This window comes from Suncus etruscus, chromosome 2, assembly GCF_024139225.1.
Source record: "Suncus etruscus isolate mSunEtr1 chromosome 2, mSunEtr1.pri.cur, whole genome shotgun sequence".
Classification (NCBI taxonomy): domain Eukaryota; kingdom Metazoa; phylum Chordata; class Mammalia; order Eulipotyphla; family Soricidae; genus Suncus; species Suncus etruscus.
Genome location: NC_064849.1, coordinates 138617196 through 138635909, shown reverse-complemented (window position 1 = coordinate 138635909; position 18714 = coordinate 138617196). Strand labels below are relative to the sequence as shown.

Genomic DNA, 18714 nt, shown 5'->3' with positions numbered 1-18714 from the left:
AAAGAAAGAAAGAAAGAAAGAAGAAAGAAAGAAAGAAAGAAAGAAAGAAAGAAAGAAGAAAGAAAGAAAGAAAAAGAAAGAAAGAAAAGGAAAGACTGTCCTTTTCTTATTTTTTTTTTATCTATATCACATATGCACAAGCATGTACTTTTGGAATGAAACAGAATAATTTGTTCTTGGGTGACTGTGAGAGAATAATTTAAGAGAGATCATGTTTATGACATTGCTTCCAGGGACATTTAAATCCTGTGTTTTAATTCATATATCTTATATTAAAACAAGCCCACAACTCATTTTTTCACCAAGCTCCATATCAGAAAATGAGATGTGAAGTGCTTGGACCAGAAAAGAATGACCTGGAAGCACCCTAATGATGTCAGTATTCTATCATTTTAGACTCATTTTTGGTTATTTATAGCAAAAATTATATTTGTGTCTTTGAGGCATTTCTTCTAAACAGACAGTATATCAGTTGCAGCAGACAATTGCTTCAAGGGGAAATAAAAATCTTTGTTGCAATCTCGGAGAGTTGAAATATTGCAGAGGCTTTGGTCCTATTAAGCCAGGGCAGACCAGGTAAACTCTTGATATTTTTCATGCTACAATTTCTAAGATCCTGGGCTCAATAGAAGAATCTGAAGAACAAAAAGAAACAAAACAAAACAAAATAACTGAAGGTTAACTGATCAGTTAAGACCATCTAAGAATTCAAGTTCTAAAATAAACCTATCGAGTCTTGTGTTGGGGAGATAGCTCAATCAATGCTTAGGGCTCCATGCCTTGCATGTGCTAGAACCTGAGTTTGATCCTGACCCACAAAGCCCAGGTCACTGAAAGATTCCCAGTATTTCTAGCCCTGAGTAACCCTGTAGCACCACAACCAACCATTCAACCCTTCAACTTGGTTGGTCAAAACCAAGTCAGAACTAAACACACCACCCCCCCACGAAAAACTCAGTTCTATAGTTGTGTGAGTGTTATTACAGCAAAGGAAAGATTTTCTGATAAGATACTGGAAAATAAAAACAAAACCAAAATTCAATGTTTGATTTATTAAAGAGAAAACAAATTTAATATATGGTGGGTCCCCTAAGAGTGGCGTCTCTTAAGTTCATCAGAGACAATGGAATCTCTAGTAACAGCAAAACATCCAGTGCCTATTTCTCCTTTTACCTTATGCACCAACATTTCATTGATTCTGAGGGACTGCACCACCAGCATAACTCAGAGGCAGACTGAGACCCACGACTGGCCCCACGATACTCAGCCATGATGTGATGTAGTTGATGTTGCTGGGGAACAAGCAAAAGAAAAGGAACTCTTTTTTTTAAATAATTACTTTATTTAAACACTATAGTTACAAAATGGTTAATAATTGATTTTCAGTCATAGAATATACACCCTCCTTCACCAGTGCACTTTTCCTGCCACCAATGAATGTCTCTAGTCTCTCTCCCACCCACTACTCTGTCTTTGAGGGGAGACATTTTGCCCCCCCCCCATATTCCTTTCTCTCTCTCCTTTTTTTGATACTGTGGCTTTTCACTGTTATTAATGAAGGGGTACCATGCATGACACTTTATCCCCCTTTAAGCCCTCACTTCTTGTCCAGAGTCATCAGTTCCAATTCATTGTCATAGTAGATCATTCACTACCCTAACTGCATTCACCTCTTTGGGTAAGCTTCCCACCATAAACTGTTCCCCTTGTCCTCATCTCTAATGTTTCTGGATATTATTACCATACTGTCTTTTATTTTTCTTACCATAAGTGAGTCAGATTATTCTATGTCTCTCCCTTTCCCTCTGACTCATTTTACTCAGCATAATAATCTCTCTATCCATCCATGTATATAAGCAAGCATCATGATTTCATGCTTTTTAACAGCTGCACAGTATTCCATTGTGTAAATGTACCATAGTTTCTTTAGCTACTCATCTGTTCTCAGGCACTTGGGTAAACAGAGGCAATTCTAAAGCTTTCAATGTAAATGGGATGAATGGGGAGACATCAATTACCAATGAGCTCACCACTCAGACCCAGCATATTCAGATGCCTGTTACCACTGTGTGACAAGGGCAGAGGTGTTTCAAGAAACTGCAGATCCCTCACTAAGGTGGAAAAAAGGGCCAGTAAAGCATTGATGGTTGCCCTTGATGATTCCAACTTGACATTTAAAATCAACAGTCTTTGTTAAGGAAGTAGAGTGCATTGGTTGCAGCAGTTTGAGGCAAAAAGGTCTGGGTTCAGATGCAGTTACAGAATTTAACTGTTTGACCTTGGTATAGTCACTGAAGTTCTCTGTGCCTTAGCTTCCTCTTCTATGAAATAGGTTAGGAACCAATACTTAGTTTAGGGATGTGAGAAGACCCAACACCTTAATATATTTAAAATACTCAGAAAGGGCTGAGCACATAGAAAAAAATCAAATAAACGTTAGCCATTCTTATTATTACAAACAATATTTCTCTTTTTAGCCTAGCTTTTAGAGTCATATAAAAAGATTTACACTTTTAGAACAAGAGTAAAAGTCAATGTATCTTGATGGTGTTTCTTACCTATTGATTTTCCGGGAATTCTTTAACACTGGCGTCATGAATTCATTCGTCTTGCAGGGATGAAGTACAAAAAAGGGCTGCCCCGAGTATTGGGATGTTCCTGTAAGAGAGTACAGTTGAGCCAGGATTGCCAGTGAGTATTTCAAAAAAGTTAAACACATATGCTAAATAACTTTTTTTTTTTTTTTTGGTTTATGGGCCACATCTGGCAGTATTTGAGCTTCTTCCCTGGCTCTGCACTCAGGGATCACCTTAGTGGTTGGTGCTTGGGGAACTAGATGGGGAGCCAGGGACCACATTCAGATCCACCTCTGTAAGGGCAAGTGCCTTACTCACTGTACTACTGCTTTGATTCTTAACTTACTCTTTAAAATAAAAGCAAATATTTAAAAGTTTTGTTTTAAAATTCTAGGTTATGAATTATATCTTTAATTTTGGTTTTGATGTAAGATGTATGAAATAAAATAATCAATGTTGGGGGAGATGAGCCAGAAATTGGTAACACAGTATAGTTGACTCCAGGTAGTACATATCAGGGGTCAGAGATGAATGGTAGCAGATCCCTGTAACACTTCACAGCTACTGCTTCTCTTTGGTCTTTTATTATTAGTCTTCCTGTCTCCTTCAAATGTCCTTCAAATCCAGCAAAAGGACCACAGAACCAATACACTTCCATTACCATTTAGAGGACCAGTAGGAGGAAGGAGGTTCTCCTCTACTGCTCAGGGGCCCAGGATCTACTTCTGGTGATACTTGGGTACTGCTTGAACCCAGAAATGCTGGAGTTTACTAGGGCCACCTTGACTGTGCTTGGGGACCCAGGAGTGCTAGAAATTGAACCTGGGGCCTCCACAAGATAGCCATGTAATTTCCAGTCTCAGCTCTTGGGCCTCACCTCTTATTCATTGTTGGGGACCAAAATCATTCACACGCTTTAAAAAAAAATAGGGGGGAGAGAAAGGATTTTCTCAAGTAGTGCTCAGGGGAAGCTGGGGCCACACCCAGAATACCTGAACCATCTGTGTGGCTGGTTGGTGCTAATGATTTTTTAGGGGGGGGGGTTGCTAAGGACAGTCATCGCTTGGGGGGTGGGGGGTGGTGGGTAACGAGTTTAGTGCAAGGGAATAGAACTCTAGAAGGGAATAAACTCAGAATATCATGTATAAAACAAATTTCCTGAAGAAAAATATATGAGGGGAGAGAAGAAGAGAAAGTTAGAAAAAAGGGAGAGAGGGTAGAAGGAGAGAGAAAGAGAAGAAAAGAGAAAAAAAGAGGAAGTAAAAGGGAGAGGGAGAAAGAGAGGGGAGAGAGAAATCCCAGGATTCTCCCATGGGGGCTGTTTCTATTGTCAGGTAATCATCCCTTGGGTAGAACCCAGCTTTCTTTAATAAGAGAAGGTATTAGTGAAGCAGGTCAGGAATGCTGCCAGTGTTACGACTTTATGGGCATCTCTGGCAAGCAAGTGGAGTCCTAGAAGATTTCAGTCTAGTGAGAAATTAGTGCATAATTCTAGCAATATAAGAACGAACAATCTTTGTCATAGATTTTTCTTTCTACTACAAGATTAACTCCTACTATTGTTGTCTAATCCATAGTGACATTCACATACATCACCATCCCTTGGCCTATTCTGATGGTATTTGGACACCTGGTGACATGGGAGGTGCTTGGCCATGAAGGTGGAGTTCTCAGGGTTACTGTGTTGACAAAAGAGGTTTCAGGGCCAGAGAGACATCACAGCAGGTAGGGTAAAGGACGTGCTTTGCATGCAGAAGACCCGGTTTTAATCTATAGCACCATATTTGGACCCTGAACATCACCAGTAGTGATCCCTAAGCACAGAGACAGGAGTAAGCCCTGACAATGTCAGGTGTGGTGCCAAAACAAAACACAAAAAGAGGCACCAGAGAGCCAAACTGCACCCTTCCACTGGGTGAAGGCACAGGGAGCTTCTTCTAAGGCCCCAAAGAAAGTGTTTGCCAAATTAGGCAGACCTCCAGAAGTTAGGCTGTCAGTTTCCAGAAAAGTGAGGCACACATTTTTCCCCAGTGATGAGCTATCCAGTTTGTAGAAATTTGGGGATGGCACCAGACATACTAGGACCGATCCCTTAAACAAGCAGGCAGGGAAGCTGAAGGGGTGAGATGACTTCACTATACAAGACATCAGCAGAGGCCAGGATAGGGGTATCTGGAGTCTGAGCCTTGAGACCAATGTGTCCTGTTTTCCTTTCTGACAAAATAGCTAGAAATACATTTTGAGGGAAATGCTCAGATGAGCTCAGGGATCACTCCTGGTGGAGCTCAAGAAACAATTTTCAGGAGCTGGAGAGATAGCACAGCGGTAATGCGTTTGCCTTGGATGCAGAGGGATGGTGGTTCAAATTCCAGCGTCCCCTATGGCCCCCCGAGCCTGTCAGGAGCGATTTCTGAATATGGAGCCAGGAGTAACCCCTGAGAGCAGCTAGGTGTAACCCAAAAACAAACAAACAAAAAAAAAACAATATTCAGTGCTGAGGATCAAATGAGTCTCAGCTTATCCTTAAGCTTTACATTCTCTCTCTCTCTCTCTCTTTCTCTCTCAATCTTATAGAATTTACTTTCCAGTGGAAACACTAAAAGGTTGAAAAATTAGATAATACAAAGAATAAGAGTATGATAAGTGAAGAAAAACAAGGGATTTTGATCCTTGAGGGATTTCAATGACAATTAAGATTTGGCTCAAGAGACAGTAGTAGGTAGGTTGCTTGCCTTGCACACAACCAACCCAGATTCGATACCCACTAGCCCCATGATCCCCAAGCCCTACAGGAATGGTTCCTAAGCACAGAGATATGTATCTCTTTAAACAGAGATATGAATAACAAAACTGAAAAATGAAAAACTAACAATAATGCAGTCTAATTACCTAGAAATAGATTTTGAGGGACACACACTGGAAACAAAAGATCCTAAAGAGATATCAGCATGGGGCCAGCAGTAGGATGTTTGCTTTGCACACAGCTGACCCAGAAGGATGGTGGTTCGAATCCCGGCATCCCATATGGTCTCCTGAGCCTGCCAGGAGCAATTTCTGAGCACAGAGCCAGGAATAACACCCCTGATCACCACAAGGTGTGGCCCAAAAACAAAAATTAAAAGGAAACAAAAATGTACATAGAAAATGAAGAAAGAAAAGAATTCTTGAGCTAACATAAAATACTGTAGGTTAGGATTTTAAAAGCTTAATTTAATCTACATTCATTTGGATTATACACACACCAATGGAAAGTGTAGAGATATAAGTAAATCTTTTGATGTGATACTATGCTATCTGCTTTAATCAAATGGAACCTAGACCTCAAAATTGAAAGCACTCATTTGCAGGAAATCAGTTCAACCACGCAGACTCTATTTCTTAATAAAATTCACTTTCCCTATGGCATTCTAGAATGTTATCACAAAACTTTCATATCGGCTTCCTGGAGAAAGTTCTCTAACTTTAAATAGCCAGTACAAGCTTCATGCAATGGTAAATGGACAGTTCAAGTAAAACTCTACTAAAAGTCTGTGGTGGGCAGAGACTACACTATGGTGCATACTAAATAAAACAAGCCCATATGCTTTACTCAAATTCACAGGCCAGGCTGATGGTGGGGAATGGGGGTATCATAAAGAGCAAATAGAATATCTGAGTTAAGTTTTTTTTTTCCTTAAATACCCTAAAAGATATAATCACCGAAAAAAATTATATAAAATATTGGTGACAACATTGTCAGCTTCCCCAAATGGCCTACCAAATCATACCAAATAGGAATGTATGGGTTGGTGCCATGCCTGACTGTGCTTGGGACTTACTCCTGGCTTTGTGTCAGGAATCAGTCCTGGCAGGACTTGAGGTGGTGGCAGAATTAAACCCAGGTCAACTGTAGTCAAGCCAAGCAGTTTATCCACTGGACTTACTCTATGGCCTTAATATTCCACTTGTGCATAGAAGATGATTTATGAATAAGTAAAAAATACTATAGTATTGGGTTTACAGCATAAAAGAGAGGTAATATATAATAATAGTAGCATAAATGAAGAAGGATGAAAATATATTGAACAAATTTGCTACTTTTTAGTTAAATTAATACAGCATTAACTTGTATTGCACTGTTAGAATGTTCATGTTCTTTTTATTATCTTTTGTTTGTTTGTTTTTGGGCCACACTCAATGAAGCTCAGGGGTTACTCCTGGCTATGCACTCAGAAATTGCTCCTGGCTCGGGGGACCATGTGGGATGACCAGGATGGAACCGCAGTCTGTTGCATACAAGGCAAATGTCCTACCACTGCACCACTGCTCCATCCCCAAAATGTTCGTGTTCTTTTAAAGAACTTTTAGAACCAAGAAGTGCTTTTGGGGGCCTGAGAGATAGCACAAAGGTAAGGCATTTGCCTTTCATGCAGAAGGTTGGTGGTTCAAATCCTGGCATCCCATATGGTCCTCTAAGTCTGCCAGGAGCAATTTCTGAGCATAAAGCCAGGAGTAACCCCTGAGCACTGCTGGGTGTGACCCCAAAACAAAAACAAACAAACAAAAAAAAGAAGTGCTTTTCTGGTATTAATTCTTTAATATATTGTCAATTATGGGAACATAACAAGCATTGTCTCCAAAGCATTCAGAACTAGTTACATGGTCAAATTCTCAGTCTTTTCCAAAATAGGTTTTACTGTTGTTGAGTTGCTGGACTGATGTGTTGCAATTATAAATAAAGACACCTTTATTTATGCTCCTGTTCATTTGCATTAGTAAGTTAGATTTTCAGGAGAGTGCTGAGTAAATTCTTTCCTCCTAAAAAGTGGCATTTAGGCCAAATAAATTGGGAAACCTCTGTTTTCTATGGTTAATATCTAATACTTTCATTTGATAGAAAAGTATCAACTTCTAATTAATCACATCATTAATTTTTCAAATAGAGATTAAAAGTTTTATTTTGATACTCAAAATTATTGTTTTGGAATATATAAGAAAGCTGAACACAAGGTGTTGAATTACTAAGAATATAATAACAGCGGGAACGGAGAGACAGCATAGAAGTAAGGTGTTTGCCTTTCATGCAGAAGGTTGGTGGTTTGAATCCTGGCATCCTATATAGCAGGGGTGGTGAACAAGTTCGACACACAGAGCCAAAATTTTAAACTGTGAGAGTCAGAGAGCCACACCATGCAGTGACCTGCCAAAACACTCACAAAAAAGCATCTAATTTGAACAATAATCTATTAAACACCTATTGCATTTTGCCATTTTGAGTGAGGGTCAAAATTCTGCAGTGATGGTAAGGGTGTGCTGCGTCCTCCACACTAAGAACTAACGGCAAGATGTGACCCAACATGTGACACACAGGTTCCCCTGCTCGCTGGCCCGTGCAGTTGTTTCCAAGGGATGGGAGATGGGACTATGCGATCAGAGATTTCTCCTCAGAGGTCCCTCCTCAGAAGCAGCAGAACAAAATCCAAACTTGGCAAAGAGCCACAGTATACAAAAGAATTATAAGAGGCAAAGAGCTGCATTCATTTTGGCCGGGAGCCGCATGCGGCTCGAGAGCCGCCTGTTCGCCACCCCTGCTATATAGTTTCCTGAGCCTGCCAAGAGCGATTTCTGAGCAGAGAGCCAGGAGTACCCCCTGAGCGCTGCCGGGTGTGACCTAAAAACCAAAATAATAATAATAATAATAATAATAATAATAATAATAATAATAATAATAATAGCAATGTAATAGGGGAAATAGAAAGTTTCCCTAATGTTATGAAATCTGTAATTTTTCATTCATGCAATTAGCAAACTTGTCTTTCTTATGATAATTTTATAAAGATTCAACTCTAACTAAATGATAAGTAAAAGATGTGATTAACCTATGGATATCTTAATGCTGTAGAATCGACAGAAGTCAGAGCGAGCTCTAAAACCTGACATAAGCCTTCAATTTAGGGGCCGAAGCAATAGTGCAGCGGTAGAGCAATTGCCTTGCACATGGCTGAACCTGGACAGTCCTCGGTTCAATCCCCAGCTTCCCATATGGTTCCCCAAACCAGAAGCGATTTCTGAGAACACAACCAGGAGTAACCCCTGAGAGTCACTGGTGTGGCCCAAAAACAAACAAAAAAAGACTTCAATTTGGATTCACATACAATCAATTGATGCTTCAATTTAAAAAAAATTGGGGTTCAAAGGTTGAAAAGTTACAATTTTAGACATTTGATCAGTGTAGATAGATAATATTCTTCTAAAGTTTCCTTCATTCTACCTCCCGCCCTCCCTCCCTCCCTCCGTCCCTCCCTTTTTCCTTCGTTTCTTCGTTCCTTCCTTCCTTCTTTATTTTTGATTTGGGGGCCACTCCCTATTGTATTCTTACTTCTGGCTTAATTCTGGCTCTGCACTCAGGAATTACTACTGGGAAACCTGGGGAATTGAACCTGAGTTGGCTGCAATGAAGGTAAAAGTCTTCCAATTGTACTATCTTCACAGACCCATAAAATCATTTTTTTCAGAGTGGAGTTATTTTTTTAAAGGCTTATGCAGTCAGGAAGTAGTTTATATTTTCTACTTTTCTTCCAGACAGCCAAAAATCAGAGATGGATGCTGTCTTTAGTTGGTTTAAGAATTATGTGTTCAAGTTCCAAAAAATCCCAAATCCTACACTTATTTATTTAACACAGCATTTTCAGAAATGGAAGAACATCAAAACTGTCAGGCTCTTTTTAGTGACATTTCTCAGATCAATTCAGAAGGTAAATTTGTGTGAAAATGCTACCATCTGCTGTCAGTACTAATGAACTGATGCAAATCTGCACTGAGAAAAAAATGTCAGTGTGGAAACGCATGCAGCCAATGAACTGTGTGGGGCTTACAACTCAATAAACACTTCTACTGGAACAAAGTTCTGTTAAATGGTTTTCCGTGAAAATAGAAATGATGGGTCAGATTCCTATCTATGTAACTCCAGAGGAGTTATAGAGGAACATCCTATTATAAAATTTAATTTTGCAATAGTTAAATGTCTCATAAAATAAGTCTGACATGAATACTGTGAATTGGTTTCAGAACTATAAGATATGACTATCTCAAGGAAATGATAATATGCACCTTCATTCTTACATCTAATAAATATGATGACTTACTTGGTTCATTTCTTAATTTTCTTGGCTAAGAGGGCACAAATATAATTTCCCATACTAAACTTTCATCCAGTTTTATATTCCAGATTGATCAAATTTTCCTCCAACTCAGCCATACTCCCTAAAATGAGAGGGGGCAACATTCTTTGTCTACTCTCTCAAGCAGAGAAAATATTCTAGTGAGCATGTCTAGTATCAGGCACTGTAATAACATCGTTGCACAGGTTACCTATTCCAATAACAGAGGAGAGCTGGAGACACTGGAGGAGAGGTTCTAAGAGGTTATGCTTAAAGGTAGCCCATTTGAAGGGGTAAAGTACTCCAAAGACCACCCTTCTCTACTGCAATGTCTCATTACACTGACCGTAGAGCTCATATGATGGCATCCCTTGGTTTTTGGTATTAGAACCCCAGCTCTTCAAAATTAAAAGAAATATATTTTCATAAAAGCATATAAAGATACACTAAGAGCCTTCAGAAATAAAGAAAGAGAAGAACAAAATATAAAAGCAGTCTAATCAAAAACTCTGACTCAGATTAAATCACCTTTATTTAATATTAAGAAAATATACTTTGTATTTATTTTACAATATTTGATTGTTCAATGCTTGATGTGGCTAAGTAGCAGAGCACATGCCCAGCATGATGAAGCCCTGAAATTTATTCCCCAATTACTACATGGCCTAGCCCCATAGAGCTAACAGCAGCCTGGAGGACACCCAGCGGTGAACCTCCTTGGAGTGTACTCATATAAAAATAATAGACTTTTTTTTTTTTAAAGTTATTTGAATTTTGGCCCTTTTTTCATCTCCCATACATTTGAGATATTTTCTATAATAAAGGAACATGCATAGTGGGATTTGCAAGCATAATCTTTTTTCATAAAAAGTGTTTAGTTCTTTTATGAGTTTGTGGTTCTATATAATTCAATTTCAATTAATTTCTTCCATTTTTCTCTTAGATTCACTGTATATTTTTGTATTTCTTATTGTTTTGGGTATAAACCCTGGTGGGTTTATAAATACCTAGCTCAGTGTTTGGGAAAACATACCTGGTGGTGTTGAGGTACCATGAAGTGCCAAGGATTAAGTCTATGCTCCTGTACACAAAACATGCACTTAGCCCTTTGAGCTATTTCTCCAGGTTATTTTTTAAATTATTAAAACATTTTCTGTTTTTTATTTTTTATTTTGACCAAAGTAGATTACAAATCTTTTACAGTAATTTTTTAGGTACATAGTAACATTGAGTCAGGGTCATTCCCATCATCAATGTTGTCCTTCCTCCACCCCTGTGCCCAGCATGCATCCCACATCCCCCTCCTGGGGTTGCTATTATAAGTGGTCCCCTTTGTGTCTAGCATGTTGTAGACATGTAGACAACAATTCTGTTGTCCTTGGCTTTGGATTTGGTGTTTGAGTCTGATCATTTTTTCATTTCCACTCAATGTTCACATGACTGTTTGGTCTTGGTACCCTCCATTATGTCCCCCTCAGTTTGTGAGGCGGAACAAGATAGCTCAAATTTAATTAAATGTTTTTTAATAATTTGATTTTTGTACTATTGGTCTATCATTTCTTTTTCTTTTCTTTTCTTTCTTTTTTTTATTTTTTGGATTGAGTACAGATAAAAATGTTTTTCTCATGTTTTCTTTTTTTTTTTTTTTGGTTTAAGTATTACATTTTGTTATTTCTTAAATTTTACTGGTTATCAACACATTTTTTCATTTTTGGTGATGCTTAGGAGTAAATCCTGGCTCTGATCTTAAGAATATACTCCTTGCCAGATGCTGGAGATTGAATCCAAGTCAGCTGCATGCAAGGCAAGCACCTTACCTACTGTACTCTCACTCTTGTTCTCTATTTAGTACTTTTAAATAAACAAACAAACAAACAAAACTAATGTCTTAATTTGATAATCTAATACTTACTGGTCCTGTTGGCCCTCTCTCTTAGGTGCTTATTTTTAAGTTATGAAACTGTGACCTCCAGATAAACCACAAATAGAATTATTCTTTGAGGCCCAGCATTAGAGTGCCTCTCTCCCAGAAGTTTACTTCGGGATATGCTTCTTTCTAGTGATTTGGAGGGGACAGAGAAAAGCTTGGAAAACCATTTAGGTTTGAGGTAAATTCTGAAAGCAGGGCCAGAAGATTTGATAAAGGATTTGAAATACTTGAGAAATAAAATAAAGTAGAGGTGAGTACAAAGGTGAAATTAAACAAGAACAACCAATGCTGGCAAGGATGTGGGGTGTGACTTATAGACTGATCCAGCCTTTTTTTGGAAAATATGGATATTTCTCAAAAACTATAAATTCAGCTTCCCTATGATCCAAAAACACCGCTCCTAAGGATATAGCTTAGGAGCCCAAAAACACCATGCAGAAAAGCCCTCTGCATTTCTTTGTTCATCACAGCACTATTGCCAGATCTTGGAGCAACCCAAGTGCCCAAGAATATGAGTGGCTAAAGAAACTGTTATATCTACACAATGAAATAATATAAAGCTGTTGGGAAAAATTAAGTCATGAAATTTGCTTATACATGGATGGACATGGAGATTATTATGCCGAGTGAAATGAGTCAGAGAGAGAGAGGAAGAGACATAGAATAATCTCACTCATTTGTGTCATATAAGAAAAATAAAAGACAGTATGGTAATCACATTCAGAGACAAAAGGGATGTGGGCCAGGGGGACCAGTCCATTGTAGAAAGCTTGCCACAAAGAGTGATAAATGCAGTTAGTGTAGAGAAGGGTCCACTATGACAATAATAGTTGGAACTGATCACTTGGGACAAGAACTGAGTGCTAAAAGAAATAAAGCACTATGCATGACACCCCTTCATTAACAACAGTAAAAACTACAGTGTCAAAAAGGAAAAGAAAGAGAGGGAGAGAGAAAGAGAGGGAGAGAGAAGTGGAGAGAAAGAGAGAGAGAAGTAAAATGACTGGGGTGGGAAGGTACAGTGAAAGGGAAACTGGGGACATTGATGGCAGAAAATGTGCTCTTGTGAGGGGTGATGAACATTCTACACCTGAAACTCAACCATGAACAATTTTGTATCCACAGTGCTTAAATAAAGTAATTATAAAATAAATAAAGTGAAACAGGTTTTATAAGGTTGTCTTGTTCATTTTTTTTTTTATTATGGTATCACACCCAACTATGCTCAGGGCTTACACTCAGGGATCATTCCTGTAAGGCTCAGGGAACCATTCGGCAGAGTGGGCTCTTGCAAGGCAAAAGCCCTACCGGCTCTACTACTGCTCTGGCCTCTAAAGCAAGGTAGTTTTTATTGAAACTTATTTAGAAAGATGTGAGGGAAGGCAGATGGGAATATGTTCGCGAGAGGACAGAAGTTTGCAGAGTAAACAGATCTCAGCTTTCTTTTACCCCACCCCTACTTCAGGTTCTTTCCCTACATGCTCCCACAGAGCCCCAGGCTTAATAGATAATGGACTGTTTACAGATTCTTACTCAGCTAGCCTATAATTCCATGAAGGCAGAGAAAGTGTTCTAATTACTATGTCAATCTCTGCATCTAGGACAGCCTTTCACCTAGTAGGCACTCAATAAATACTTGTTAATTATTGCATAGACACAGAGGCCTACTGGGCCAAAGTTAATTGTTATTGGCACGTGCAGCTTATTTCATAAAGTGGTGTATTTGTGTATAAAGTATCAGTGACTTCCTTTTCTTTTCCTTTCATGACACAAAACCAGAGACAATGTCTCTTGTATATTTATAGGTGATCCTAGACCAGAATTTCAAGACAGTTTTCTCAAATATTTCTTCAAAATTATACTAAGACAAAAAGGGGTGTGTTTAAGAGCAGGGTCAATTAGAATTTCATATAAAACACATATCATCTATGAAGAAAATTCTAAAATCTTGTTTTAATATATTGGTATTATATATACAAAATAATGATTTAAAAATATAGAATTAAGTCTACTGATTTTTAATATAAAAATGAATACCCGGGGCTGGAGAGATAACACGGAGGTAAGGCATTTGCCTTTCATGCTGAAGGATGGTGGTTGGAATCCAGGCATCCCATATGGTCCCCTGTGCCTGCTAGGGGCAATTTCTGAGCATAGAGCCAGGAGTAACCCCTGAGCGCTGCTGGGTATGACCCCCCCTCCAAAACAAAAACAAAAACAAAACAAAACAAAACAAAAAATTAATACCCTATAGTGGCTGAGGGGATAAAGCATCTGTCTTGCATGTGTGACAGAAACAACTACCTGGCCACAGAGTTAGCTTCCTCACCAAAGCCAGACTTTCACTTTCACTTTTTAAGTTAAAATGACAAGATTGGTAGATTTTTTTTTTAAGATTGGTAGATTTTTAAAAAGGAAAAAAATGTCTATTTTGCTTGTTTAAGATGTGGTGGTGGTGATAAAGGACTAGGATAATCCCTGTAAGATCCCAAGTACTTTCTGTAAGTAATCATCATCCATATAAGACAAAGAAGTAAAATATCAAGTGTAGGCAATCCTCTTTTGAAGTTCTGCAATAAGAAGGGGAAAAGCTGCAGAGAGTGAAGGTGGAAGAGAAGTACTTGATATACTTTTCCCTGTACCTCATAAGCCTGTGAGGATATAGGTATCCTATAAAAATAGAAATATTTAAACGGAAAGTACATGGAAAAGAAACAAAAGTTTTTCCAAAATAACCAAAAGATCAGCAAATTTCTCCTTATTTCTGAAATAGGCTGAGGATCCAGGCTTTGCTCTTAGCTGAACCTGTTGATATTGTGTGTCCAGTTAATTAGAAATAAAATTCTGATGATGTTTAGTATGGTAGATTTTATACCTACCCCTCATCACCACCCCTCAAATTTACACTCAAAAGGGAAAAATGAATGGGATAAATAAAAAGGGATATATTCAGAAGTCACTAGACTTTTTTTGCTATGGGGGCCACACCTGGTGATGCTTAGGGGGTTACTCCTGGCTATGTGCTCAGAAATCACTCCTGGCTTTGGGGACCATATGGGACGCTGGGGGATAGAATCACAGTCCATCCTAGCTTAGCGTGTGCAAGGAAAATGCCCTACTGCTTGCACCACTGCTCCGGTCCCTAGACTTTTTATTATAAATTACAGATATCAGACTAATGGTTCTCAGACACCACCTCCTCTGCTCACAAAATAAACATTTCTTTCAAGGATTCAGACAAAGCTGAGAAACTAATTCTCATACCTCTGCATATATCTACAAAGGCCTCCCTCATGGTGGATGCTGACAGTCCCAACGCCAACTCATGGATTACAGAGCTGAGTGTGAATATATTTATAGAGTCTATATGAGTTGTTGTTTAAGCAGCACCATTTATATGCCAGAACTCCGAGTCCCCAAACTTATTCAGTTATCAATTTGTTGTACATAATTTAATCTCTCTATTTTGATATGCAAAATGGAAATAGCACTGCTTATACTTCACAGGGTGAAAGGAGATAACCAACGGGACCATTATAAAGCATGCTGTGGGGGGAAAGCTTATGTAAATGTCTATTAATTAAACAGGAATGGCTGCACAACTAGGTCAGGCATGATGATAAGACAGAGCAATCTTACCCCCACCACCAGCATCAGAAAGAAGAAATGAACATTTAATCCTAACGGCACTTGTTGGGTGCATTTTGTAAAGATTATTAAATTGTCATATTATGTAACGTAACACTGAGTATCAGATTTCAGACCAGCCTCAAAGAATTTCTTTGCTAGAACATAAACTTATTAGAGACAACAGCCAAAAACAAAAACAAAAAGCAAGCCAATTACTAATGAAGAACTTGTAACAAGCTAATCAAAGCTCTCATCCAGAGAAAATGAGAAAATCGGAGGCTCAGAATGATTTTATGTATTGATGAGATTTTATATAGCATCACAAAAAGAAAAATAAAACCGATTTAATGAAGATAAAAAGACCCAAAGTTCCTGTGTAAAGTCATGTTAAGCTCCAAGTCAATGTTTTATTAAAGTGTTCTGTTCTCAAAGAATGAACAGTTTTTCAAAAGTACCTGATGGTCAGTGTTGTCAATAGAGGATACTCTTGCTGTCTCTGTCTTTCTTGTAAAAATTTTAAGTTGGGTGGGGGGGAGTTTCGGATAGAACCTTTATTCAAGATACACATTTCAGAGATATTTGCTTGGAGAACAGCTCCTTCAAGGTCATGGTATTTAGACAGGACATGACAGAGAATCACGTGTAGATCCAGAACAGAATTTAGTTTCTCAGAGAATCACGTGTAGATCCAGAACAGAATTTAATTTCTCCCTACCACAGCCAAGCCCACGGAGTAAACACAGAGCTGCAGCATGAAACGATTTTCAGGCATTAGGCCCCTATTTTTGCTTTAAAAGGAAACAATTGGGAGATGTTTATCAAGCATTAATCACCCTACACCAACTGCCCATCACTGCATTATATAATGGTGAAAAGTTTTAGCTAACTAAGTCTATTTTTAAGAAACATAACAATCACAATTTAAAGTTAGTTACTTTATAGTATAATATAGTGGCAAATACACTTGGAAAATGCAAGGATTTTTCATGAACAACTGACAAAGCTGCCCTAATTTATAGACAACCAAGTATTAATGTCTGGCAACTAATGCACAAGAATGCTTTATGAGCAACACAAAATAAACAGCAATCTGTTAGTATGATTATTTTTTAGATGAGTGTCAAGTAAAATTGTATGGCAAAAGGAAAACATATGGATGAATCTTCATGATATTTTTTTAAAATACCATAATGCTTCTCTTTAGATACTATCGAAGTAAATTTCTAATGAAAGTAGCCCAGTTTGTAGCTATTATGTAATTTGTTCCTCTTCCCAACTTTGATAATACAAAATTTCTTTTATTCCTGAAGCAAATTTTCCAGTGTTATCTTTAAAAGAGCTCTTAGGAGAACCCTCAAATCAACTCAATTCCTAAGGACATAATAAGCCTTTTATAAAATGTTATTACTCATCTAATATTGGAAATCGTTAGGTAATTATCTGAAATATAAAGATTTATCTATTATATTTGTCCCATTTTGGGGATGGGGGAATGGGCCATACCTGACTGTGCTCAGGCAGTTCTGGGTTAGTCCCAGATTGGCTGCAACCAAGGCAAGCACTTTACTGCTATAATAGCTCTCTGGCCTTTTCCTTCCTCTTAAAGAATAATTACGTCCTAATTTTATTGCTATCTACCTACTTCCATATCTTTCATGGTTAGGTTTACATTAAGTGTGTAAATTTTTGATTCAGTTTTTCCTCTTCATCCTTATAGTTCTCTTTTTAGTTTCATATTTCTCTGGTTAATAATACTTGTACCATTATTCCACTGTTAGACATTTAGATCACTTTTCCACTGTTATCCTATTATAAATTTTGCCTGTATATGTTTATGGGTTGCACAGTTTTTCTTTCTAATTTAGTTTCAGGAATAAGTAAAAACGGTGAGAATATGTATGTCTGTTGATCTACACTATTACATTTCTCTCCAAGAAGATTAAATACATTTATATTGTTACCAATTCAAACTGACTAATCCTTCACTGTTTTGTTTTGTTTTTTTTTGTTTTGTTTTTCGGCCACACCCATTTGATGCTCAGGGGTTACTCCTGGCTAAGCGTTCAGAAATTGCCACTGGGTTGGGGGGGACCATATGGGATGCCAGAGGATCAAACCGTGGTCCTTCCTTGGCTAGTGCTTGCAAGGCAGACACTTTACCTCTAGCGCCACCTCCTAATCACCGGCCCCTAATCCTTCACTGTTTTAAGCAGCACAGTCTCTTTTTAAAATTCTCCACATTAATTGATATTTAATTTATAATTAACAATATAAGATCATACAACAACAAATGATCTGGGAAAGTTGGACAACCACATGCATAAGAATAAAAAGGGATATACACATATAAAAAATTCAAAATAGAAAAATCAAAATCAAAATAATTAAGAGTTCCAGAGCTAGTATATATGGTAAGGTGCTTGACTGGCAAGCAGTAAATCCCAGTTGATTTGATTTTCTTTTAATAATATCTTTATTTAAACACCATGTTCACAAACATGATTGTAGTTGGGTTTCAGTCATAAAAAGAACACCCCTTTACTCGAGCAACCTTTCCACCACCAATGCCCCCATCTCTTCCCTCCCCCAACCCCGCTCTCTGCTTGTATTCAAGACAGGCTTTCTACATTCCTCACTCACTGACATTATTATGATAGTTCTCAGCATAGCTATTTCTCTAATTGCACTCACCACCCTTTGTGGTGAGCTTTATATCTTGAGCCGGTCCTTCTCACTCTAAACTCTGGCAATTATTTCAATGTCTTTAATTTTTCTCAAAACCCATAGATGAGTGAGACTATTCTGCGTCCATCTCTCTCCCTTTGACTTATTTCACTCAGCATAATAGATTCTATATACATTCATGTAAAGGAAAATTACATGACTTGATCTCTCCTGGCAGCTGCATAATATTCCATTGTGTATATGTACCACAGGTTTTTTAGCCATTCATCTGTTGAAGGGCATCTTGGGTGCTTCCAGAGCCTTGCTATTGTAAATAGTGAGCAGCACAGCTTTGATGTTAGAATTAAACCCTCCTTTGAAGTAGTCACCACAGATAAAAAATAATCACACAGAGTCTATAAAGTCATTAGGTGTCTAAGGTACACTTTGACTCAAGCATATCCAATCCTTGGAAGTTACTAACATGATGCAGAAGAACACTTGAGGAAGTGTTAGGGCTCAGGGTTTGTTGGGTGACTTGAAGGCTTTTAAACACATGATGTCCCTTGTGCTTTTCAAGATTGGCTGGGGCAGGGGCAGGAACTTTTCAGAAATAGCAGTCAAAGCTCTGTACTTGCGGTGCTCAGGGGTTACTCCTAGCTCTGCACTCAGAAATCGCTCCTGGCAGGGTCAGGGGACCATATGGGATGCCGGGAATTGAACCATCAGTCCTGGGTCAGCATGTTCAAGGCAAATGCCCTACTGCTGTGCTATT

The 18714-nt window shown here is 38.3% G+C and overlaps 1 protein-coding gene across 1 annotated transcript in view; it reads right to left on the bottom strand.

The window, feature by feature from the left end:
- Positions 1 to 214: 214 nt before the first annotated feature.
- The window catches only part of ATG10 (autophagy related 10), a 289692-nt gene continuing 271192 nt past the window's right edge, over positions 215 to 18714 (bottom strand). The window contains 4 exon segments of the mRNA XM_049766561.1: positions 215 to 635; positions 1174 to 1292; positions 2559 to 2647; positions 2650 to 2658. Of these exon segments, the coding sequence (XP_049622518.1) occupies positions 1190 to 1292; positions 2559 to 2647; positions 2650 to 2658 (201 nt within the window). The 3' untranslated portion in view covers positions 215 to 635; positions 1174 to 1189.